General features: G+C 45.7%; 1 protein-coding gene across 3 annotated transcripts in view; it reads left to right on the forward strand.

Annotated features, from left to right (window-relative positions):
- LOC129869445 (microtubule-associated serine/threonine-protein kinase 2-like) overlaps window positions 1–26,776 on the forward strand; it is a 284,626-nt gene that overhangs the window by 41,785 nt on the left and 216,065 nt on the right. For all 3 annotated transcript variants that reach the window (XM_055943864.1, XM_055943865.1, XM_055943867.1), the window contains exons 2-3: window positions 22,650–22,791; window positions 22,876–23,021. In XM_055943864.1, coding sequence (XP_055799839.1) covers window positions 22,650–22,791; window positions 22,876–23,021 — 288 coding nt within the window. The remainder of the gene's footprint in view (window positions 1–22,649; window positions 22,792–22,875; window positions 23,022–26,776) is intronic.

A 26,776-nucleotide genomic window follows, 5' to 3' on the forward strand; every position in this document is an offset into this window, starting at 1 on the left:
AAAATTGCAACATGTAAAGCGTTGGTCCCATGTTTCATGAGCTGAAATAAAACATCCCAGAAATGTTCCATATGCACAAAGCTTACCGTAATTTCCGGACTATAAGCCGCTACTTTTTTCCCACGCTATGAACCTTGCGCTTTATACAATGACGCGGCTAATTTATGGATTTTTCCCGCTTTCACAAATTCATGCCGCCAAAAAACTGAGCACCGTCACATAATGTGAAGTAAATCGAGCGCGCTCAAACTTTCCATCATTCTGATTACGGTAGTCATTTTGTCACCCTCATCATGGCAAAGACACGGAGAAATGCATATGATGCAGCTTTCAATTTGAAGGCGATCGATCTGGCTGTTGAAAAAGGAAATAGAGCTGCTGCACGGGAGCCTTAATGAGTCGATGATAAGACGTTGGAAACAGCAGCATGAGAAACTGAATAAGTGCAAAAAGACAACAAAAGTTTTCAGAGGAAAGAAAAGCAGATGGCCCGAACTAGAAAATGAGGCTTGGATGAGTTTGCCTCCGGATGAAAGTGAGGAGAGCGCAATGAAAACGATCCAACATCGGATGAAGCAATTCTGAGGCTATTCAACTCCGACACCAAAGGAGATGACTTCAGTGGTTTCAGTGCACAGGAGGAAGATAGTGACCAAGGACTTTCTTGGTAGGCTATTGTTTACTGCTATTTAAAAAAAAAAAAATGTTACAAGCCTGTTTCGTTAAAGCCTATTTATTTTTGTTACAAGCCGTGTTTCGTTAAAGCCTATTTATTTTTGTTACAAGCCGTGTTTCGTTTAAAGGCTGTGTAAAGTTCATTTGTTTCAATGTACCGGTAGGCACCTGCGGCTTATAGACACGTGCGGCTTATTTATGTACAAAAAAATAAAATAAAATAAATTCAGTGGGTGCGGCTTATATTCAGGTGCGCTTAATAGTCCAGCAATTACGGTATTTCTCTCAAATTTAAGCACACATTTTACTTATGTTAGTGAGAATTTTTCCTTTGCCAAGATAATCCATCCACCTGACAGCTGTGGCATATCAAGAAGGTGACTAAATAGCATGATGATTACACAGGTGCACCTTGTGCTGGGGGCAATAAAAGGCCACTCTAAAATGTGCAGTTTTGTCACACAACACAATGCCACAGATGTTTTAAGGGAGCATGCAGTTGGCCTGCTGATAGCAGGAATATATATCAGAGCGGTTGACAGAGAATTGAATGTTAGTTTCTCTGCCATAAGCCACCTCCAACGTCTTTTTAGAGAATTTAGCAGTACGTCCAACCAGCCTCACAAACGCAGACCACGTGTAACCACGCCAGCCTAGGACCTCCACTTCCGGCTTCTTCACCTCGTCTTGAGACCAGCCACCCGGAAAGCTGATGAAACTGAGGAGTATTTCTGTGTCTGTAATTAAGCCTTTTGTGTGGAAAAACTCATTCTGATTGGCTGGGCCTGACTTCCCAGTGGGTGGGCCTATGCCCTCCTAGGCCCAGCCATGGCTGCGACTCTGCCCAGTCATGTGAAATCCATAGATCTATTAGGACCTAATGAATATATTTCAAATGACTGATTTCCTTTATGAACTTTAGCTCAGTGAAGTCGTTGAAACTGTTGCATGTTGGGTTATTTCTGTTCAGTATACTTTCTTGAAGGCACTGTAGAATCGGCACCTAAGTATTGTGATAATATGGTATTGTGAGGTCCCTGGCAATTCCCAGCCCTAATGGAATCATCTGTTTCCTGCGATGCCTAGCAGACTCTGGTTGAGCTGGCTTCACGTGGCGACGCTGTTGCGGTAACTCTAAGAGCCAATTTATGCTTGATCCGTAAATGTGGGCGGAGGAGCCGTATGGATGGTGTGATGCAATTGGCCTCCGGAGGCACGTAGATGTCAAATTGATCTCCGTACCGCATTGCCGTGCACCTCTCAAATTTTGTAACACTACGGAGAGCTCCGTCTAGCTTCGCATTGACGTAATTGGTTGATTGTAGGTGGGGGCAGGAGGTCCTGTATAGACACAAACTTACTTCCTTGACAACTTCCTTCACAACAGCTCTGTGCTGCTCCGCAAAGCGCAATCGGTTTGAATGCCTTGACTTCTGCAGAGGTCGTATCACTGGAAATGCTGCTTGGCCAATGCAGATGTTGGTTTGACCATGCAGCTCCTTTAATGCAGAGCCTTAGTTGGGATAAATTTCCCCCCCCCTACTAGTCCATTCATGGTGGGAACCTTTTCCGATTAAAAAAAACAAACAACTTTTTAACGAATAGGTACTGAATATCTTGAGTCATCACTATGGTGATGGAGTTTCCATAGGATGACCAGACAGACAGCCTCCTCTCCACTGCTGAGTCACTCTGTCTGTCTGGTAATAGAACAGCCCTTAATCAGTCATCACCTCTCTGTCTCAGCTTCCTCTCTTCTCTGTGTGGTGTAGAAGGCCTTCTGCAGTGCAGACACAACATTCATATACAAGGTCTGGCCACTGCCTGGCAGAAAGCCTGATGACAGAATCAGCAGCATCCTTTCTCTCGCAGTACAAATGAACCTTCTGTTCCTCCCTCCCCTGTACAGCAATATGAAAAGACATTTAACTCAATAGGCTCTTCCCTCTATTAATCTCACAGTCCAGCGAAGACAGTTCTACATAATAATTAAATTGTGTGTGTGTACACGTACGTGTGTTCAGCCATTTCTTCGCTGTCTCCCCCTTTACCTTACTGCTGTTAATGGACCAGCCCTGTACCACTGCTGTTAATGGACCAGCCCTGTACCACTGCTGTTAATGGACCAGCCAGCCTCCTGAGACATTTTGGTGGACAGGGAGGGCAGTCAGTGCAATTCTGCAGAAAGACAAGCCTTCTCACCCCTTCTCTCAAATTATTCATTACATTACTTTCATAATAATAATTTAGGGGGGCTTATATTTGTCCTGTTACACACATGTACTAGGTATGCTATTTTTTTGTTGCTTATCCCAACTTCCCCTGAGACACCCGTAGGGGGTGGGGTCACAGCCAGGGTCTTTGATTGTCGTGCCGGATCCAAGATCTCAGATTCGGCCGGCCTCCTGAGCTTTTCACGCACGACATTGTCTAACGAGAATGGTGTGTGTGTGTGTGTGTGTGTGTGTGTGTGTGTGTGTGTGTGTGTGTGTGTGTGTGTGTGTGTGTGTGTGGAGAGAGGCTGTAATGAGTGCTCTGACTGCTGATTCGACTAAGACTGGCCATACTGCTCATCACTGCACAAGGATAAAGGGTAGAGAGGAGAAAGGAGGATGATGAAGAGAGTAGAGAGAGGTGTGACGTTTGGGCGATGTTGTGTCCTAGGAGCAGCAAGTGTGTAGAGAGGAGCCCATTACTCTGGGTGGAGAGTGATGCAGGTCTGGCAGAGATCCCCCAGCCTAGTGAAAGGCCACTGCTGTCAGCCATGGGGGAGCAGAGGCGCCTAGCTGCTGGCTTCAGGGCCCTATAATATCTACGATGCGGAGAACGCAGACAGAATCACAGAATCCAGACATTTAAAGTGTAATTCAACAAAATAAAAAATGTTTTGAACTTAGTAGGGAATCAACTAAATGTATTGAAAACTTGGGAAAAACTCCTTCATTTATCACAAGACGTGAACAGAATGCATACATTTTTCTTATTTCCTTCAACTTTTTGAAGAGGCAACGAGAATTCCCCATGTCTGTGTATGTGCTAAAACGTTGTGTAGCTGTTAGCGATGGTGCTAATTTAATGACAACCATCTTCTGATCTTCTGAAAGGCTTTCTGAAAACCTTCTCAATGAAATGCTGACTACAAAGTAGCCTATGTCTATCTGGCAGAATGATATCATGATTATTTACATCAATCCAGTGGCCATTTGTTTTGCAAACTTTACCATCACATCTGCCCTACAAAAACAAAAATTCTACATTTCTGAAACTTTTCCCAGACCTCCAGTTGTCTCCTGATGTGGTTTAACCATTGTTGTGGACTCAGAACATCTAAACTGGATGTTCTTTCCAAAGAGATTTTGAGAGTGAAAACCTGAAAAAACAAGGAAAAACTGAAACCTGGACAAACTAAAGAGACAAACTAAATTTAACCGATCTTATAGGGCCCTACTGCTGGGACTGTGGTGACACAAACACAGGAAGGGAGCAGCTCTCCTCTCACCCAGCGGGGCTTGGCTTCTCTAAAAGGCCACCACTCCTGGTTTTTATGGAGGGAAAAATCTGAAGATCACCCGTTTTTTTCCCTCTGCACCCAGTAGTGTTTCCAACACTTCAAAATCCCCATTTTGTAAACCTTACAGCCTTTTTTAATTAAAGATTGTGATAAACAATGGCTGGCTGCCTTTGTATGGGTTGTAGCTGTATGACAGATTGTCTTGGTGTTACTGAGGGCCTGTTGTGCTCCATTACATGGTGTCCCCTGAAGTGCAGCACTTGGACTGGCTGAAGGTCAGTGAAGGGCCCGCTCCGGGGGGTCATTAGTAACCCTGACTGAGGAGAAGATGAGCTGGGCCAGGGACTCACAGGCCTGGATGGCTGCTGAGACTGTGAGAACACAGACACCCTGCTGGAGTTACTCTGTCTGTGTGTGTCCAGTAGGGTAATGTGTCTCCAATGTAGTGTTTATCTCTTCTCCTAGAATTGACTAGGTTATAGGCTGTCTGCCTGTCCTCTCAGTAGACCTGCTCTTATCTCTCCCTGCCCTGCCCTCAGACTGGGGAAAAGAGGTGGGTAGCTTCTGTTCACTGTAAGGTTGAGTGGGACAGGGTTTAGTGCTGGGCAGGCTTGCTGGCATCTCCTCTCTAACAGCTGCAGAAGACAGATTAGAGAGACACCCACAGCACTAGCATAGTGGAGACAGACAGACTCAGAGAGACACCCACAGCACTAGCATAGTGGAGACAGACAGACTCAGAGAGACACCCACAGCACTAGCATAGTGGAGACAGACAGACTCAGAGAGACACCCACAGCACTAGCATAGTGGAGACAGACAGACAGACAGACAGACAGACAGACAGACAGCCAGACTCAGAGAGACACCCACAGCACTAGCATAGTGGAGACAGACAGACTCAGAGAGACACCCACAGCACTAGCATAGTGGAGACAGACAGACCGCAGACACACCGCGACAGTCATTGAGCTATTGACAACCTTATTCCCTGTCTTAGATAGTTACCCTCATTTTCTTTATTTTTCTCTACTTCTGCACCTCCCTCTGTTCCTCTCTTCCTGTCTTAATGACAGAACAAGTTGTTAGTTGCTGTTGTGCACAGTAGAAACAGCAGAAACAGCAGCCTAGAGACTCATAGAAACATCTTTACTTCCGTCGTCACTGCCTGCTGTAAATTTGTCTATAGTGGAGACCCAGTGATGCACCACACTCAGCCACAATCAAGCCTCCCTCACGGCCTGTTCACATCGCAGTACTGCTGGATCAACAGTACTGCTGTTGACAGAATCATCAGATTCTTTCTAAAGCACCACTGTCCTCCTATTCCCCAACAGAGGCCCGTCTCTGTGAACTGGGGCCCGTCTCTGTGAACTGGGGCCCGTCTCTGTGAACTGGGGCCCGTGTCTGTGAACTGGGGCCCGTGTCTGTGAACTGGGGCCCGTGTCTGTGAACTGGGGCCCGTCTCTGTGAACTGGGGCCCGTCTCTGTGAACTGGGGCCCGTCTCTGTGAACTGGGGCCCGTCTCTGTGAACTGGGGCCGTACTATTATCTCTTCAGTTGTTTATCTATTCTAACAGAGAGAAGCAATCCATTTAAGATGCTCTCCCATATGTGTTGGATTTGGGGGGGGGGGGGCTGGGTTGTATTGGGGAGTAGCGGGGGGTCCGGGGCCTCGGTTTGTTCTATGCGGAGGGGAGGGATGTGGAGGGATTACCATGTGTAGGGCGTCGAGAGTTCAGCCTGTATAAATTCCCTCCTAATCCCAATCAGATCTGTAAACTTGCCTCACCCCCTCCCCACAGCATGCTTACTCTGTGGTTCCCATGGCTAGGCTATAGATCTGCTGAAGTATCACTATTCACTTTATTACTAGTTTTTTTTTCTAGGCTAAGGGAGGAGCAGGAGGATGAAGAGGAAGCTAGGGTTTCTAACAACAAGGAACTTAAAACATCTATTCTTGTCGAAACAATGTTGGGGGTGTGGTAGTGGGAGAGGGTGTTCTGTTGGTGTTTTGGGAAACATGCTTCCCCTGTCTGTCTGGGGAGTGTTAATCACCCATACCAGAGGTGGCACGGAGAGAGAGAGAGAGGAACACGCACGGAGAGAGAGAGAGAGGAACAGGCACGGAGAGAGAGAGAGGAACAGGCACGGAAAGAGAGAGAGGAACAGGCACGGAAAGAGAGAGAGGAACAGGCACGGAGAGAGAGAGAGGAACAGGCACGGAGAGAGAGAGAGGAACAGGCACGGGGAGAGAGAGAGAGAGGAACAGGCACGGGGAGAGAGAGAGAGAGGAACAGGCACAGAGAGAGGGGAACAGGCACGGGGAGAGAGAGAGAGAGGAACAGGCACGGGGAGAGAGAGAGAGAGGAACAGGCACGGAGAGAGAGAGGGGAACAGGCACGGAGAGAGAGAGAGGAACAGGCACGGAGAGAGAGAGAGGAACAGGCACGGAGAGAGAGAGAGGAACAGGCACGGAGAGAGAGAGAGGAACAGGCACGGAGAGAGAGAGAGGAACAGGCACGGAGAGAGAGAGAGGAACAGGCACGGAGAGAGAGAGAGGAACAGGCACACAGAGAGAGAGAGGAACAGGCACACAGAGAGAGAGAGAGAGGAACAGGCACACAGAGAGAGAGAGAGAGGAACAGGCACACAGAGAGAGAGAGAGGAACAGGCACGGAGAGAGGGAGAGAGAGGGGAACAGGCACGGAGAGAGGGAGAGAGAGGGGAACAGGCACGGGGAGAGGGAGAGAGAGAGGGGAACAGGCACGGAGAGAGAGAGAGGAACAGGCACGGAGAGAGAGGGGAACAGGCACGGAGAGAGAGAGGGGAACAGGCACAGAGAGAGAGAGAGAGAGGGGAACAGGCACAGAGAGAGAGAGAGAGAGAGGGGAACAGGCACAGAGAGAGAGAGAGAGGGGAACAGGCACAGAGAGAGGGAGAGAGAGGGGAACAGGCACGGGGAGAGGGAGAGCGAGAGAGAGAGGGGAACAGGCACGGGGAGAGGGAGAGAGGGGAACAGGCACAGAGAGAGAGAGAGAGAGAGGGGAACAGGCACAGAGAGAGAGAGGAACAGTTACGGAGAGAGGGAGAGAGAGAGGGGGATCAGGCACGGAGAGAGAGAGGAACAGGCACAGAGAAAGAGAGGGAGAGAGAGAGGAACAGGCACAGAGAGAGAGAGAGAGAGAGAAACAGGCCGGGAGAGAGAGAGGAACAGGCACGGAGAGAGAGAGGAACAGGCACGGAGAGAGAGAGAGAGGAACAGGCGTCATGGTGGGGATGTTATATGAATTGATCACCTGAGTACAAAGGTTTCGACCTCAGAACAATAGCAGCATTGTGTGTGTGTGCTCGCTGTATCTCCCGTGTTTGTTTAGAGCAGCACTGTGAACCCTGGACTGGCTGCCTTTAGCACGCCTCACCTGCACTAGGCTAACACCAGGGCTTCCATCCACTCAGTAACCCTCAGGCTCAGACCTGCCCAGCCCAGCAGAGAGGGGGTGGGAAAGGCGTGATGGGGAGACACTGATTAAATGAGCAACATCTGTACTACAGGTCGTAGCTTTGCTCTGATTACCAGACTGTACTAGTGCACCTGGAGCTTAGTCCATAGCAGCAGCAATTATTTATATGAATTTATATGTATATATACACACACAGTTGAAGTCGGAAGTTTACATACAGGTTAGGTTGTAGTAATTAAAACTCGTTTTTCAACCACTCTACACATTTCTTGTTAACCTTTCTGGTGCAGGCATTCCGCTAGCGACCCACCTCGACAACATCCGGTGAAATTGCAGAGCGCCAAATTCAAAATACAGAAATAGTCATAATAAACATTCATAAAAAATACAAGTGTTATACATCGGTTTAAAGATTAATTTATTGTTAATCCCGCCCTTTGTCAGATTTAAAAAAGGCTTTACGGCGAAAGCATACCATGCGATTTTCTGAGGACAGCACCTCGCTTACAAAAGCATACAAACATTTTACAACCCAGTAAAGGAATTAAAAAAGTCAGAAATAGCGATAGAACTAATCACTTACCTATGAAGATCTTCATATGGTTGCAGTCACAAGAGTCCCAGCTACACAATAAATGTTTGTTTTGTTCGATAAAGTCCCTTTTTATATCCCAAAAATTTTGTTTTGTTGGTGGGTTTTGTTCAGTTGTTCACTGGCTCCAAGGCGGTCAAACATGCAGACAAATACATCCTAATAGTACCGGTAAAGTTCGCCGAAACATGTCAAACGATGTTTATAATTAATCCTCAGGTTGTCAATTGTCTAAATAATCGATAATATTTAAACCGGACAATAGCATATTCAATAAAAAGGAAAAACAACGAAGGGCGCACAATCGGTCACGCACGCAAACCAGCTCTGCATTCTTCTTCAGTCCACTGACAAAAAGGGTTGCATTCTTCTTCTTCCTTTTTCAGAAAACAATGAAACAATGTCTAGACTGTTGACTTCTTGTGAAAGCCATAGCAACTGTAATCTGGGTCCTAACCCATTAGATACTGTATAGGCATTCAATTGAAAATACCCACATCAAAGAAATCCCACTTCCTGGATGGATTTTTCTCAGGTTTTCGCCTGCCATATCAGTTCTGTTATACTCACAGACATTATTTTAACAGTTTTGGAAACATTAGTGTTTTCTATCCAAGTATACCAATTATATGCATATCCTAGCTTCTGGGCCTGAGTAACAGGCAGTTTACTTTGGGCACGCTTCTCATCCAGACGTCGAAATACTGCCCCCAAGCCATAAGAAGTTAACAAACTAGTTTTGGCAAGTCGGTTAGGCCATCTACTTTGCATGACACAAGTAATTTTTCCAACTATTGTTTACAGACAGATTATTTCACTTATAGTTCACTGTATCACAATTCCAGTGGGTCAGAAATTTACATACACTAAGTTGACTGTGCCTTTAAACAGCTTGGAAAATTTCAGAAAATGATGTCATGGCTTTAGAAGCTTCTGATAGGCTAATTGACATCATTGGAGTCATTTGGAGGTGTACCTGTGGATGTATTTCAAGGCCTACCTTCAAACTCATTGCCTCTTTGCTTGGACATCATGGGAAAATCAAAAGAAATCAGCCAAGACCTCAGAAAAAACATTGTAGACCTCCACAAATCTGGTTCATCCTTGGGAGCAATTTCCAAATGCATGAAGGTCCCACGTTCATCTGTACAAAGAATTGTATACAAGTATAAACACCATGGGACCACGCAGCCGTCATACCGCTCAGGAAGGAGACGTGTTCTGTCTCCTAGAGATGAGCATACTTTGGTGTGAAAAGTGCATATCAATCCCAGAACAACAGCAAAGGATCTTGTGAAGATGCTGGAGGAAACGGGTACAAAAGTATCTATATCCACAGTATAACGAGTCCTATATCGATATAACCTGAAAGGCCGCTCAACAAGGAAGAAGCCACTTCTCCAAAACTGCCACAAAAAATCCAGACTACGGTTTGCAACTGCACATGGGGACAAAGATCGTACTTTTTGGAGATATGTCCTCTGGTCTGATGAAACAAAAATAGAACTGTTTGGCCATAATGACCATCGTTATGTTTGGAGGAAAAAGGGGGAGGCTTGCAAGCCGAAGAACACCAACCCAACTGTGAAGCACGGGGGTGGCAGCATCATGTTATGGGGGTGCTTTGCTGCAGGAGGGACTGGTGCACTTCACAAAATAGATCGCATCATGAGGCAAGAAAATTATGTGAATATATTGAAGCAACATCTCAAGACATTAGTCAGGAAGTTAAAGCTTGGTCGCAAATGGGTCTTGCAAATGGACAATGACCCCAAGCATACTTCCAAAGTTGTGGCAAAATGGCTTAAGGACAACAAAGTCAAGGTATTGGAGTTGCCATCACAAAGCCCAGACCTCAATCACATAGAACATTTGTTGGTAAAACTGAAAAAGTGTGTGCGAGCAAGGAGGCCTACAAACCTGACTGTTACACCAGCTCTGTCAGGAGGAATGGGCCACAATTCACCCAAATTATTGTGGGAAGCTTGTGGAAGGCTACCCAACATGTTTGACTCAAGTTAAACAATTTAAAGGCAATGCTACCAAATACTAATTGAGTGTATGTAAACTTTTGACCCACTGGGAATGTGTAATATGAAATAAAAGCTGCAATAAATCATTCTCTCTACTATTATTCGGACATTTCAAATTCTTAAAATGAATTGGTGATCCTAACTGACGTATGACAGGGAATTTTTACTTGGATTAAATGTCAGGAATTGTGAAATACTGAGTTTAAATGTATTCGGCTAAGGTGCATGTAAACTTCTGACTTCAACTGTGTGTGTATATACAGTGGGGCGAAGAAGTATTTGATACACTGCCGATTTTGCAGGATTTCCTACTTACAAAGCATGTAGAGGTCTGTAATTTTTATCATAGGTACACTTCAACTGTGAGAGGCGGAATCTAAAACAAAAATCCAGAAAATCACATTGTATGATTTTTAAGTAATTAATTTGCATTTTATTGCATGACATAAGTATTTGATCACCTACCAACCAGTAAGAATTCCGGCTCTCACAGACCTGTTAGTTTTTCTTCAAGAAGCCCTCCTGTTCTCCACTCATTACCTGTAGTAACTGTTTCTGTATGATAGGTTGGATAAAGGAATAAAGACAGACACCAATGTCAAGTTCAACAGCCTTGTTAAGCATTGTACAAATCCCTACGCGTGGAGTCTGGGGAACAGTCCAGCTAGTCGATTACCTATCAACTAGACTCCGTAACAGTAACTGCACCTGTTTGAACTCGTTACCTGTATAAAATATATACATATATAGATATGTCTACTCCCCCACCCACACACACATATATATATATGTCTACTCCCCCCACACCCCCCTGTTGACAGATGTGATGGATTTTAGATGTGCACATTGCATTATGGGGGCCTTCTGAGCCTGTGGACACACGACACAAGATGAATGTTGGGCAAATAATAAAATACCACCAAGCCTGTAGGACCACTTAGAATGGAGTGGGAGGAGAGGAGGAGGTGGGAACCCCATTAAAGAGAGACTGGTTTTCCTTCCTTTGTCAGTGATGGAATCATGCTGCCCCAGGCCCCCCCCCCCCCCCCCCCCACCCCCACCCCATCCTCTCTGTTGGCCTTGCACTCTATCTCATTATGCAGAATGTATGATAATAAAGGGGACTGTCCTGTCAGCTGATAGATCTCAGCCCCATAGTGATGTATTTTGTCTTCCTTTTTGGGGTGTTACAGCAACATATGTCCCCCTAAGTTGTTATGCTGATTCCCTCAGCACAGCAGCGGTATTTCTCTAACAAGGCTTGTATAGGCCTACCTGGCCTGGGTAATGAGTCAACTTTCCCAGCCTAAGCAGGTGTGACGGGACATGAGTGTGCGTTAACTCTAGTGGAATGAGAATGGATGACTCTAATCTGGCTGGGAGAGGCTGATGCGTGTTTATACACATTAATATACAGAAGATATTCAGCCTCAGAAAGTCTATGAGCTCTACAAGCCATGGCTGTTACGTACAGCAATCAGGTGTCAACAGAAACCTTTGGCTTGAGACACCGCAGGCTCCAATGCCACCAGTTCTGATTAATCATTTGCAGTGTGTATAAACTAAAAAATAGATTTATATCTGTGTAATCACTATGTAAACAGGAACCCAGCGCTGTACTGTTGCAGGCACCTGCTCCCTTTAACAACAGTTACACAGTATAAAGAAGCTGGATGGAGATAACAGAACAGGACAGTTAGACTAGAGTCATTAGTTCTTAGTGTTTTGATGTTGTCGTCTCCACTGTGCTGTTCCGACATAGAGCAGACCAGCCACACCAGGGGAATGTTAGTTTAGCTGTTCTGTTGAAGACAGCATAATGACACGAAGCAGATGACTGGTAAAGACTCCATAACCGTTGGCAGAACAAACAATGATGAGGACTTCACCATGCTCCTACCTAGTCCTCTCACTCCAGCACGGCCAAATGCATTCATATCCACACTAGCATGCACTGTACATGTCAATACAGTGCTTTCAGATAGTATTCAGGCTAGGGTTGCACATTTTGGGGAATATTCAGAGGTGGAAACTTTCCGTGGGAATTAACGGGAATATATGGGAAATAACTGAAAAATATGCAAATTAATAGTGATACCATTTAAATGTAGATGTTTTTTGCGTTGAATATATTTACCATATTATATGGAGACAGAAACATAAACCTTTTACCTTATCATAAAAATACATAATTGCAAGTGATTAAATCCTTCCAAAAGAAAAAAAACGGAAAAAAAAACGAACGCTAATGTCCCACTTGGCCAACAGCCAGTAAAAATGCAGAGCGCCAAATTCAAATAAATTACTATAAAAATCAAACTTTCATGAAATCACACATGAAAGACACCAAATTTAAAGCTACACTTGTTGTGAATCCAGTCAACATGTCTGATTTCAAAAAGGATTTACGGCGAAAGCACACCCAACGATTATGTTAGGTCAGTACATAGCCACAGAAAAACACAGCCATTTTTCCAGCCAAAGAGAGGAGTAACAAAAAGCAGAAATAGAGATAAAATTAATCACTAACCTTTGATGATCTTCATCAGATGACACTCATAGGACTTCATGTTACACAATACATGTATGTTTTGTTCGGTAAAGTTCATATTTATATCCAAAAATCTGAGTTTAGGCGGGACGCTACTGTCTCACTTGGCCAAAAGCCAGAGAAAATGCAGAGCGCCAAATTCAAATAAATTACTATAAAAATCTAACTTTCATGTAATCACACATGAAAGACACCAAATTAAAGCTACACTTGTTGTGAATCCAACCAACATGTCTGATTTCAAAAAGGATTTACGGCGAAAGCTTTTAAAATGAAATGTATTGAAACAGGTGAATTTGCACTCCATAGTTAGCAGGCTCATGAAAGCTAAAACCCACATGGTAGCAAAAACTAACTAGCATAAATGGTTAACAAGTTAGCAATGATTTAAATACACTTTGCTGTAGGTTACTATTTACTAATTAACAAAGAATAATGTATGTCATATAAAATATTTTCACCACACCCAGTATTGTAATCAAAACTTACCAGAAAGCATGTAGTCCTTGGCTCAGACAGTGTAGTAGTGTGGGCTCAATAGCATCTCATTAGTGTGCAAGATCTTGAATCAGCTGTACATGTGATGGAAGAATGCACTGTGCATGCAGAGGGTTGAAATTCCATTGAATTGTGGATAGTTTAACCAAAATATGCCACAATAACTAGAATTGCCTTATGTGTATCCCACAAAAAAAAGGTTCACTGTTATGAGCTAACTTTTTTGATGAATTTAAGCAAAGTTCCTCAAATTCCCGGGCTTCACTTCCCGGAAAGTTTCCGACGCTTTGCAACCCTAATTCAGGCCGCTTGACCTTTTTACACATTTTTTTACATTACAGCCTTATTCTAAATTTACCCTCATCAATCTACACACAATAATACCCCTTAATGACAAAGCAAAAACAGTTTCGTAGAAAGTTTTGCTAATTTATTCAAAATAAAAACGGAAGTAAGTTTTCAGACCCTTTACTCAGTACTTTGTTGAAGCACCTTTGGCAGCGATTACAGCCTTGAGTCTTCTTGGTTATCACGCTACAAGCTTGGCACACCTGTATTTGGAGAGTTTCTCCAATTCTTCTCTGCAGACCCTCTCAAGCTCTGTCAGGTTGCACAGCTATTTTCAGATTGGGTTCAAGTCCGGGCTTTGGCTGGGCCACTCAAGGACATTCAGACACTCGTCCCAAAGCCATGCCTGCGTTGTCTTGGCTGTGTGCTTAAAGTCATTGTACTGTTGGAAGGTGAACCTTCGCCCCATTCTGAGGTCTTGAGCACTCTGAAGCATCAAGGATCTCTCTGTACTTTGCACCGTTCATCTTTGCCTCAATCTTGACTAGTCTCTCAGTCCCTGCCACTGAAAAACGTCCCCACAGTATGATGCTGCCACCACCATGCTTCACCGTAGGGAAGGTGCCAGGTTTCGTCCAGACGTGACGCTTTGCATTCAGGCCAAAGAGTTAAATCTTGGTTTTATCAAACCAGAGAATCTTGTTTGTCATGTTCTGAGTCCTTTAGGTGCCTTTTGGCAAACTCCAACCGGGCTGTCATGTGCCTTTTACTGAGGAGTGTCTTCCATCTAGTCACTCTACCATAAAGGCCTGATTGGTGGAGTGCTTCAGAGATGGTTGTCCTTCTGGAAAGGTCTCCCATCTCCACAAACAAACTCTGGAGCTCTGTCAGAGTGATCATCGGGTTCTTGGTCACCTCCCTGACCAAGGCCCTTCACCCCCAATTGCTCAGTTTGGCCGTGCGACCAGCTCTAAGAAGTGTCTTGGTGGTTCCAAACTTCTTCCTTTTAAGAATGATGGAGGCCGCTGTGTTCTTGTGTACCTTTAATGCTGCAGAAATGTTTTGGTACCCTTCCCCAGATCTGTGCCTTGACACAATCCTCTCTCGGAGCTCTACCCACAATTCCTTCAACCTCATGGCTTGTTTTTTGCTCTGACATGCATTGTCAACTGTGGGACCTTATATAGACAGGTGTGTGCCATTTCAAATCAATTGAATTTACCACAGGTGGACTCCAATCAAGTTGTTAAAACATCTCAAGTATGATCAATGAGAACAGGATGCACCTGAGCTCAATTTCGAGTCTCGTTGCAAAGGGTCTGAATACTTTGCCACAATTTCTAAAAACATGTTTTTGCTTTGTCATTTTGGGGTATTGTGTGTAGATTAATGAGCAAATTTTAAAAAATTATTCCAATTCAGAATAAAGCTGCAATGTATCAAAATGTGGGAAAAGAGTAGGGGTCTGAATACTTTCCGAATGCACTGTACATCACCCAGCATAACAAGTTGCTAGGCTGCTAGTAATAGCCTATAAATGTTAAGACCAACTACTGAGCCTGCAACACATGCTGTCAGATGCATTATTGGAAATCACGAGAAGCAGGCAGGCTAACGTTAGCATGCATAGGGCTTGACATTAACTGTTTTAACAAATTGTCCTTCGGAGAAGTAGGACAGATTTTTAAATGTTTTATTGTCATCAAGGCAAAGGGTGGCTACTTTGACGAATCTCGAATATAAAATATGTTTTCATTTTTTTAACCCATTTTTGGTTACTACATGATTCCATATGTGTTATTTCATAGTTTTATGTCTTCATTATTGTTCTACAATGTAGAAAATAGTAAAAATAAAGAAAAACCCTGGGATGAGTAGGTGTGTCCAAACTTACACAGATACACATTTTAAAATGTAGACCAATCGATTGGTCGAAAGAGCAGTTGACACTTGGTTGACCAATATGTATATATTTTTTTGTCGGGGACAGCCATAACATTGTGTAAGCTAGCTGTTTAGTCTGTCTGTGAATTTGAAATATTCTGTCCTTGCCGTGTTTGGTGGCTGTGTGTGTGTGTGTGAGGGATTATCAGTCTGGCTGGGCTGTGATGCTGACTGCCTGGCTGGCTGTGTGGGGACAACTGTGATCCATCACATCCCAGCCAGAGGCGGCCAACGGGGCTCAACAGTGCTGGGGCGGCACTTAACGCTCGCTGGAACTTTCACACATTGGCCGTGTCTAGACTTGACAGTTGATGCAGCTTTAGTATTCTGATCATAGAGGTCTGTTCATGGAATTCTGAACACGTCATGCATCTAACAGCTACATTTAAATACCGTGTCCACAGTGTGTCCGGATTGCCTTTTCCTGCTCTATATTCAAATGCCAGTGTGAGTTTTTACAAACGGTGGAACAAGGCAACATATGATAACACAACAACAACTGATGGCAGTAGGTAACTACTGTAGCTATCTAGCCAGCTAACCTCTGTAGCTAGCCAGCAACACTAAAGGGATTGCAAACGGGTTAGCATAACTCTAGCCAAACAAAAAATTGTTGTTCTAAATATAGCTAGCTGGCTAGCATTTATTAGGCCAGCAACACATTCCTCACACTGGAGGAGTGTATGTTCTATAGCTTTATAATGAAAAGGTGTCTCTCGGTCCCAAAACATACGTTTTCTGGAGACTTGTGTGAGGAGTGGTGATGACATCGCCCACTGTATGCTCTTTCGGTAGCCTGATTACGTCCAGAATGAGGAGAAATCCGCAGTGCATCCCTGACCACCACCTGAAGAAGAGGTCAGCCAGGCCTGAAGAGGTCAGCCAGGCCTGAAGAGGTCAGCCAGGCCTGAAGAGGTCAGCCAGGCCTGAAGAGATCAGCCAGGCCTGAAGAGGTCAGCCAGGCCTGAAGAGGTCAGCCAGGCCTGAAGAGGTCAGCCAGGCCTGAAGAGGTCAGCCACAAGCGACCACCCGTCTTTTCAATGCGATCTTCATATTCTGATAGTAGAAGTCACATATAAGTGTCACGTGTAGACACGACCCCTCTCCTCCGTCACTCTCTTCCCCCTGTCTCTTCTTTCTCTCTCAATTCAAGGGCTTTATTGGCATGGGAAACATATTTTAACATTGCCAAAGCTGTCTCTCGCTCTTGCTCTCTTAAAGAAAAATGTATTTCTTTATATTTCTACACCTTTTATTTAACTAGGTAAGTCAGTTAATAACAAAATCTTATTTACAATGACAGCCTACCGGGGAACAGTGGGTTAACTGCCTTGTTCAGCGGCAGAACGACAGATGTTTACCGTGTCAGCTCGGGGATTCGATCTAGCAACCTTTCGGTTACTGGCCCAACCACTAACCACTAGGCTACCTGCTGCCCTCTCTCTGTCTTTCTCTGTCTCTCTCTCTGTCTTTCTCTGTCTTTCTGTCTCTCTCTGTCTTTCTCTGTCTCGCTCTCTCTCTTTCTCTGTCTCTCTCTCTCGTCTCTCTCTGGGGTTTGGCTGTTATAGTCAGTTTGTTTTCTCTGTCCTTGTTTGTTACAGACAGTTTTGTTGTCTCTCCTGCCTTGGTTAGGTTTGGACAGTGACTTGGGTAATGAATATATCATACCACACACACTGCCCACGGTATGTCATCCAGAGTTCACTGCAACATAAAGGGACACAAAACACTAACCTAGTGCTGTAGCGCTTGTGATCAGCCACTGTCCAATGCATCTGTGAGTCCATACTTGCCTACACTTGCCTTGATAAACCTGAGAGAGAACATCTTCCTGATCACACTCCAGGCTCACGTCGTAGTCTCACTGCCTAGTAGTCTCGTAGTCTCGCTGCCTAGTAGTCTCGCTGCCTAGTAGTCTCGCTGCCTAGTAGTCTCGCTGCCTAGTAGTCTCGTAGTCCCGCTGTCTGCCTAGTAGTCTGGCTGTCTGCCTAGTAGTCCGGCTGTCTGCCTAGTAGTCCCGCTGTCTGCCTAGTAGTCCGTCTGTCTGCCTAGTAGTCCGTCTGTCTGCCTAGTAGTCCGTCTGTCTGCCTAGTAGTCCGGCTGTCTGCCTAGTAGTCCGGCTGTCTGCCTAGTAGTCCGGCTGTCTGCCTAGTAGTCCGGCTGTCTGCCTAGTAGTCCGGCTGTCTGCCTAGTAGTCCGGCTGTCTGCCTAGTAGTCCGGCTGTCTGCCTAGTAGTCCGGCTGTCTGCCTAGTAGTCCCGCTGCTCAGTCTCAGGCTGTTGCTTATGACCCATTGAGGCAGCCGGGTGTCAGCCAGGGTAAGTCAGTATGACGGTTGGAGCGGCCCAGAGGAAACCTCAGTGGAGAAACCTTGGTTGAGGGGGCAGGAAGGAGACACTCTGCCAGGAACCAGTGATGAGACCACTCACTACGGAAAACATCTGGACCAGAGAAAGGGGGAGAGGAAGGAGGTAGAGAGAAGGAGATGAGGAGTCATGCAACGCCACAAAGGAGTAACGTGAGCCAAGCGTAAGGAGCACTGGGGAGGGAGAAAGCGAGAGAGAGAGGGAGAAATAAAGAGAGGGCGGGAGAGCGTGTGCCTGTTATCACTAGCTGCTGTCGGCTCCAGTACCCTCCTCTACAGACCCTCCTGGGGCTAAAGGACATATCCAACTACGCTGGTTTACACACTGAAATCCCCTGTTAAATATTGAATGCTCTTAAAAGCTGATTGTAAAGGTAACTGCCAAAATTAAGGAAACACTTGAGTAAAGGAGGGGTACAAAGTATAGTGCTTCCACATAGGTGTGGTTTCTGAGTTAATTAAGCAATTAACATCCCATCATGCTTAGTGTCATGTATAAAAATGCCCAGTTGCCCATGATATTGGGTACCATGGCTAGAAGAAGAGATCTGAGTGACTTTGACAGAGGAGAGTCTCAAATTAGTAAAGGGGGTTTAGTGTGTGTGTGTGTGTCAGTCACGCAACCCAATTGAACACTTATGGGAGATTCTGGAGCGGAGCCTGAGACAGTGTTTTCCACCACCATCAACAAAACACCAAATGATAGAATTTATTGTGGAAGAATGGTGTCGCATCCCTCCAATAGAGTTCCAGACACTGGTAGAATCTAAGGTGCATTGAAGCTGTTCTAGTGGTTCGTGGCCCAACGCCCTATTAAGACACTTTATGTTGGCGTTTCCTTTATTTTGGCAGTTACCTGTATGTGTTCCTTTCACAGCTTTTATTTTTCCTCAACATCTGAAGCCTGACTATACCACCTAGGTGTGAAGGAGTGAAATGCAGTGGTGGAGGAACTGAACATACTGTACATGAAGTTCTCCTCCCCGCTTCCTGTGCCTGCCTGCTTGTCTGTCTCTCACCACAGCCCAAGCTGATTATCATCCCCAACCCTTACTCTCTTCAGCCCCTGCCCCCCTTCCTCTGGTCCTGTCTGGTGCTCGTCTCTCTGTCGGGACCTGACCAGTGCCTAGCCTGCTGTCTGGGCTGGGGATCCATGGCTGGATGGAAATGCTGCCCTAGAGATTGCAGTATTGCTGAACAGGGAGACCTGCTCTGATTCTGCCCCATCATGCACAAGGAAATGTTAGTCAGACTGGTGATGTTTCATAATGTGCCTTTGTTTGTTGTGAATTACGAAGGCCATACAATAGCTTGTTGTTGAAGTCATAGACACAGATTGAACTATTGAATGGCGGGTGTCAGTGTTTGTTGTTGAAGTCATAGACACAGATTGAACTATTGAATGGCGGGTGTCAGTGTTTGTTGTTGAAGTCAAAGACACAGATTGAACTATTGAATGGCGGGTGTCAGTGTTTGTTGTTGAAGTCATAGACACAGATTGAACTATTGAATGGCGGGTGTCAGTGTTTGTTGTTGAAGTCAAAGACACAGATTGAACTATTGAATGGCGGGTGTCAGTGTTTGTTGTTGAAGTCATAGACACAGATTGAACTATTGAATGGCGGGTGTCAGTGTTTGTTGTTGAAGTCATAGACACAGATTGAACTATTGAATGGCGGGTGTCAGTGTTTGTTGTTGAAGTCATAGACACAGATTGAACTATTGAATGACGGGTGTCAGTGTTTGTTGCAGATGTTTCTATATTCCTGTGTGTGATGCAGTTGTATTCCTCTGGGTTGCTCTGTGATTGTTAGGATTAGAGCCCCACCAACATGTGATTTTTGGGTCTGATACCGATACTGATTTTATGGGAGGCAAAACTCTTGTTTTTAAAAAAAAAAGTGGAATAAACAGATACTCTAAATCAGTGGTCACCAACCTTTTCTGAGTCAAGATCCCTTTCTAAGTCAAAATGCAAGCCGGGATCTACCGTTATTTTTTGTTGTTATTATTAACATGGCTTAAAAAACGCAAGCCTATGCAACATTCACCAATTAAAATTCACCAATTAAAATTAGTTCTGTAGCATATTAACTATGTTTAAATTGCACTGCCAATTTTGTTCTTCTCAGACCATTTTGAAATTATATTTTAAAAATGTAGGTTAATGATCATACTGGTAATATATAATTTGTTTTATTACTTGTTAGGCACAGCTGAGTGGGCATAATATATATATACATTTTTTACTGGACTGATTGCCTGCTTCTGATGGTCAGTCTGAGGGGGAGGCAGCAGCAGGGAGGCTGCCTCCCACCGGACTCACCGTCCCTCCGCTGAGAAAAGGGGGCACAGTCTTCCAGCTGATGGTGAAACTCAAGTCGCACTGCATTTCTGCCTCATGCACCAATTTATGTTGTTACTCCAATGACCAGAGAAAGTGAAATATTCCTCGATATTAAAAAAGACAAGCTACTTATAATAACAACGCAAACTTATCGGAAACACTTTCCTACACTCCTTCACTGCAGTGCTGGTTGTAGCATGAGTGAAAGTAGGGAGAACACACAAAGTGTTGACAGTGCTGAATAACAACTTAAACATGAACTAGGGCTGCTGAATCAAGTCCACCTACTGTCAACAGTGCGAAATTAATGAAAAAAATAGGAACACAAGGCTTTATCGTATTTTTATTTTTATTTTTTACAGAAATATTTGGTGATCGACTGGTTGGTGACCACTGCTCTAAATGATGACAAATTATAACGAAATATTACAATTAACATTTATTTAATAACATTTAAATTGTGGTTTACAAGATATCCACCAAAAAACAACTATGTCCTTTATAAATACGACAGTAAATACAAAACGTTTTTAGTATACCAGTTCAACTTAGATGTGTATCTATGGCAGCGGATAAGAAGTATGCAAAAGTATTTGTGCTAAACCACAACAAGGGGTGGCTGGTTGAATGAATTGAACTCTATCGGAAACTGCTTGCCGCACTGGTTTTAGTCACACGTTCTAATTTCACTAGCTAGCTAACATTAGCTATTTGTCTCGTCATGAATGCAAGCACCTGGCCTGAATGATAGATCTGCGCCAACTTTCTTGCTTTTTGAAGATTGCATATTTCGTAAAAGGAACTAAATAAGCCCCCTCTGAGGGGTGGTGGTCTGACACGCCAGATGTTTCTGGAACACTCCTCCTTACGACGCCAGGGGTTGGTCTGGTGGCTGGGGAGAGGAAGTGACCTCAGCCAAGCCAGGTTTCCACGGTGACGGATGTTTCCGAGGCCATCGACGCAAAACAAATAGGCCTGACTCATCTAACTGGCTGTACATCACATTCTCCATGTGCCTCTCTCTGGTGATCTCTGTTGGAATTGGTCTCAACAGACAAAATCAATATCTCATTTCAGGAACTGTCCACCCCTTTACAACTGATTTTAAAATCAGATCTTCCTGTGTTTGTGCTTTAAACCCCTGTTTGATCAGTGTTTTATGGGATGTGGGGGTGTAGAGGCGCTGTTAGCAGTGGCTCCAGTGTCTGTGTTTTCACTGCACTCTATGGCCTTGCTGTGTCCAGGGGCCTCCAGGGGCCATTTACTGACTGACTGGGGTTTGGTTGGCCAGGGGCCATTTACTGACCGATAGGTTTGGTTGGCCAGGGGCCTGCGCAAACATCACATGAGCCAATACTGTTTGGTTGGCTTTGCTGTGGTGTTACTTCACTGTTGAATAGCTTCAGAGATGGATACTCACGTGGACTGGGGCAGCTTACTTTCCTTGTTGGGATTGGAGCTAAGTGTTTTAATAGACCTGTCTTTTGTTTTCTTCCTCTCCTTTTCCTCCCCGTCTCTCTCTCTCGCTCTCTCTCCTTTTCCTCCCCGTCTCTCTCTCTCGCTCTCTCTCCTTTCCCTCTCCGTCTCTCTCTCTCGCTCTCTCTCCTTTCCCTCCCTGTCTCTCTCTCTCTCTCGCTCTCTCTCCTTTCCCTCCCTGTCTCTCTCTCTCCTTTCCCTCCCTGTCTCTCTCTCTCCCTCTCTCTCCTTTCCCTCCCCGTCTCTCTCTCTCTCTCGCTCTCTCTCCTTTCCCTCCCCGTCTCGCTCTCTCTCCTTTCCCTCCCCGTCTCTCTCTCTCTCTCCTTTCCCTCCCCGTCTCTCGCTCTCTCGCTCTCTCTCCTTTTCCTCCCAATCCCTCTCTCTCGCTCTCTCTCCTTTTCCTCCCAATCCCTCTCTCTCCTGCTCTCTTCTTTTCCTCCCAATCGCTCTCTCCTTTTCCTCCCAATCCCTCTCTCTCCTACTCTCTCCTTTTCCTCCCCGTCCCTCTCTCCTCCTGTCTCTCCTTTCCCGTCCCTCTCTCTCCTTTCCCGTCCCTCTCTTTCCCACGCTGTCTCTCTCCCGCCCCGTTCCTCTCTCGCTCTCTCCTTTCCCTCCACGTCCCTCCCGCTCTCCCTCTCCTCCTACCTCTCTCTTCCTTGCCTCTCCCTCTTTCTCTGCTCTTCTCTCCATCCTCCCTCTCTCCCCTCTCTTCCCTTCGATCTCTCTCTCTCTCTCTCTCTCTCTCTCTCTCACTCTCTCTCTCTCTCTCTCTCTCTCTCTCTCTCTCTCTCTCTCTCTCTCTCTCTCTCTCTCTCTCTCTCTCTGTCTCTGTCTCTGTCTCTGTCTCTGTCTCTGTCTCTCTCTCTCTCTCTCTCTCTCTCTCTCTCTCTCTCTCTCTGTCTGTAGAAGGAGTTTGCTGCGCCCCCTCCCCTGTTGTTCAGGAAGTTGAGTAACCCTGACCTGTCCCCCGCCGCCAATAAGACCAAACTACACCGACAGCTCAGCCAGGATGACGGCCGCTCTCGCCGTAGCAGCATGGCTATGACCGGTAAGAGAGAGACAGACAGAGACACACACACAACGCTGTTGTTCAGTATTTGAGCCTGGTTGTCTTGTTCTTCCTCCCCCCTAGGTAAGCAGCTCCTGCCCCTGTCCAGCAGTATGCAGGGTGGGGTGAGTCAGCTAGCCTGGCAGCCTCCTGGAGAACCCCCCAACAACCTGCTCCGCATGAGGAACCAGTCCCTGGGCCAGTCTGCACCATCACTCACCGCAGGACTGGTGTGTACACTGCTACTTCTACTGCACACACACACACGCATCACACACACAACACACACACGCAGCAGACACACGCGTCAGACACACACACGCGCGCTTCAGACACACGCATCAGACACACACACATACACACACACGCATCAGACGCAACAGACACAACACATACACAAACTATATTCATTCCTAGAGACACACTGACTAAATTATTCCTTGTTTATTCCCCGTCCCTATAAATCAATATGGATGAAGCTTTGTATTAATCATCAGTATTTTATAACCTATCCATTTGATTGCTCCATCTATGGTGGACAGCTCCATCCATCTAGCCAGGCAGTACACAGTGCTGTCCTATTGCTCTTCTATGCAGGCAGGCAGACTGATGAGTCAGGCTGTCTGTATCCACCAGTCAGGAGCTGGTTGCTCTGCCCTCACTGACACCCACTCAGCACACACACACACCCACACCCACGGTCTGTCTGCACATACACCACACTGAGAGCCTCACACTGTGTCTACCCCTACAGTTGTGTGTGTTGCATCCATAGACTGTATGGTTGTTACAAGCTATCGCAGCACTAGGGCGACACCTACTGGATGTGTATGGAAGTGCTGGTACATTACTGTACCTCTATAAAATACTGTCTTCGGGTGTTCAATGTACCAGTAGGTGGCAGTATTATCAAATCTGAATTCTCAGCATTGGGATGTGTTGGCAGTATACAATCCATTACTGCATGTTGTTCTACACACACACAGCTTTGTCTATAGCAAGCTGGTTCACAACATTACAGGGTGAATGAGAGGCCAGGGAAAGTTTTAGGTTTTGTCAAAACAAGGAATTAAAATGTTAAGTACCGGTAGCTAACGACCGTCCGACGCAAATAGCAACTAATGGTGTGTGTGATTGTTAATGACTCGGTCTGTGACTGGATGACAGTGATAACGTGAGGAGTTGGGTTGTCTCACTGAGAAGCTGCTTATCAGATGAGTAAAACCGGTTCCTTGTGGTTTGCGTGAATGACAAAATAAGAGGCCTGCAAAAAAACAAAAACACTTTTTGAACGTATCCACAGCTATTTCGTAATGCAGCCCACAGGATATTGTGGAAGCAATTTCTAAACGGAAAATATGACCTGCAGAGCTATCTTAGACGAGCAAATAATCATAGTTTATTATATTTCTCATTAGCCAGTTTATTAAAGTTTTCCTCTGCTTGATATCAGACCCCATCCCCTCCTCTTCTCTCCTGGTTTGACCCCGTTCCTCTTCTCTCCTGGTTTGAACCCGCTCCCCTTCTCTCCTGGTTTGACCCCGCTCCCCTTCTCTCCTGGTTTGACCCTGCTGTCCTTCTCTTCTCTCCTGGTTTGACTCTGCTCCCCTTCTCTCCTGGTTTGACCCCGCTCCCCTTCTCTCCTGGTTTGACCCCGCTCCCCTTCTCTCCTGGTTTGACCCCGCTCCCCTTCTCTCCTGGTTTGAACCCGTTCCCCTTCTCTCCTGGTTTGACCCCGCTCACCTTCTCTCCTGGTTTGACCCCGCTCACCTTCTCTCCTGGTTTGACCCCGCTCCCCTTCTCTCCTGGTTTGACTCCGCTCCCCTTCTCTCCTGGTTTGACTCCGCTCCCCTTCTCTCCTGGTTTGACCCCGCTCCCCTTCTCTCCTGGTTTGAACCCGCTCCCCTTCTCTCCTGGTTTGAACCCGTTCCCCTTCTCTCCTGGTTTGAACCCGTTCCCCTTCTCTCCTGGTTTGACCCCGCTCCCCTTCTCTCCTGGTTTGAGCCCGCTCCCCTTCTCTCCTGGTTTGAGCCCGCTCCCCTTCTCTTCTCTCCTGGTTTTAACCATGCTCCCCTTCTCTCCTGGTTTTAACCATGCTCCCCTTCTCTCCTGGTTTTAACCACGCTCCCCTTCTCTCCTGGTTTGACCCCGCTCCCCTTCTCTCCTGGTTTGACCCCGCTCCCCTTCTCTCCTGGTTTGACCCCGCTCCCCTTCTCTCCTGGTTTGACCCGCTCCCCTTCTCTCCTGGTTTGACCCCGCTCCCCTTCTCTCCTGGTTTGACCCCGCTCCCCTTCTCTCCTGGTTTTAACCCCGCTCCCCTTCTCTCCTGGTTTTAACCCCGCTCCCCTTCTCTCCTGGTTTTAACCCCGCTCCCCTTCTCTCCTGGTTTGACTCCGCTGGTTTTAACCCCGCTCCCCTTCTCTTCTCTCCTGGTTTATCTAATAGCATAATTACAGCAGCTAGCTACATAAACCTCTGTTATATGAACTCCTCAGTAATAGGCTAGTCAGCTTCCAGTAAACAACAACCACTTTTATTTATCCTTTTCCTGTCTGTCTGTCTGTCTGTCTGTCTGTCTGTCTGTCTGTCTGTCTGTCTGTCTGTCTGTCTGTCTGTCTGTCTGTCTGTCTGTCTGTCTGTCTGTCTTGCTAAAGAGGAGTTTGAATCTGTTTATATATTTTAATTACATTAGTTATTCAGTTTCAGTAAATATGCCTATTTGTGAAACACCTGAACCTCTCTTCTCCTGTACTGTAGCTAATGGCTATGAGATCGATGCCACCTAAAACCTGAATGGCCCATTTATATACTGTCAGCCTGAAGTCATAGTCACCTAAAGCCTGAATGGCCCATTTAATATACTGTCAGCCTGAAGCCATAGCCACCTAATGTCTGAATGGCCCATTTAATATACTGTCAGCCTGAAGTCATAGCCACCTAATGTCTGAATGGCCCATTTAATATACTGTCAGCCTGAAGTCATAGCCACCTAATGTCTGAATGGCCCATTTAATATACTGTCAGCCTGAAGTCATAGTCACCTAAAGCCTGAATGGCCCATTTAATATACTGTCAGCCTGAAGTCATAGTCACCTAAAGCCTGAATGGCCCATTTAATATACTGTCAGCCTGAAGTCATAGTCACCTAAAGCCTGAATGGCCCATTTAATATACTGTCAGCCTGAAGTCATAGCCACCTAATGTCTGAATGGCCCATTTAATATACTGTCGGCCTGAAGTCATAGCCACCTAAAGCCTGAATGGCCCATTTAATATACTGTCAGCCTGAAGTTATAGTCACCTAAAGCCTGAATGGCCCATTTAATATATTGTCAGCCTGAAGTCATAGTCACCATTGCTCAATATGGTATGTTGGTGTCTTCCCTTATGTATGAATTGGCACCCTGCTGTGTTTGCTGGTGTAACAGCCGTGTTGTACCTTGTATCATGACACACATTAACATAGTTCACATGACAGGTGTTTCTGTCTTCACTAGTTTGTTCAGGTACTCGTTGAGTTGAATACACTCTCTCATACAGTACAGAGCCCTGATGAGGGGAGATGGAGGCTCTGTAGTCTGGTCTCTGGTCTGCACTCTTCAGGGAAACAACCCTGGATTGCCAGATGGTGTTTACCTCCAGGCTAGTGTGTGCGTGTTTTCATGATAAATACACAATATATTACCTAGAATTCCTAGAAAATTACCTGGTAACCAATCAGAGTGCCACGTGGCGGTCTAGAGGCCTTAAGATTGTCCCCAGAGAGAGCAGCACCTGGACAGGATGAGGGTAACACTTTCTCAGTGGTTTTTAAGTTTTTCTCTGGCACCCATCAGAACATCTAAGCTACAGCACACGTCACCATGCAAGGCAGGACATGTTGACAGCATCCCTTATAGACTAGTAGGTGGATGACTGTGAAATCCGGTGAGGCTATTTGTTTCAGTGGACACTGTTTACAGCACACCCACACGTGTTCATTCTG

The sequence above is a fragment of the Salvelinus fontinalis genome, chromosome 14, assembly GCF_029448725.1.
Source record: "Salvelinus fontinalis isolate EN_2023a chromosome 14, ASM2944872v1, whole genome shotgun sequence".
Classification (NCBI taxonomy): Eukaryota; Metazoa; Chordata; class Actinopteri; order Salmoniformes; family Salmonidae; genus Salvelinus; species Salvelinus fontinalis.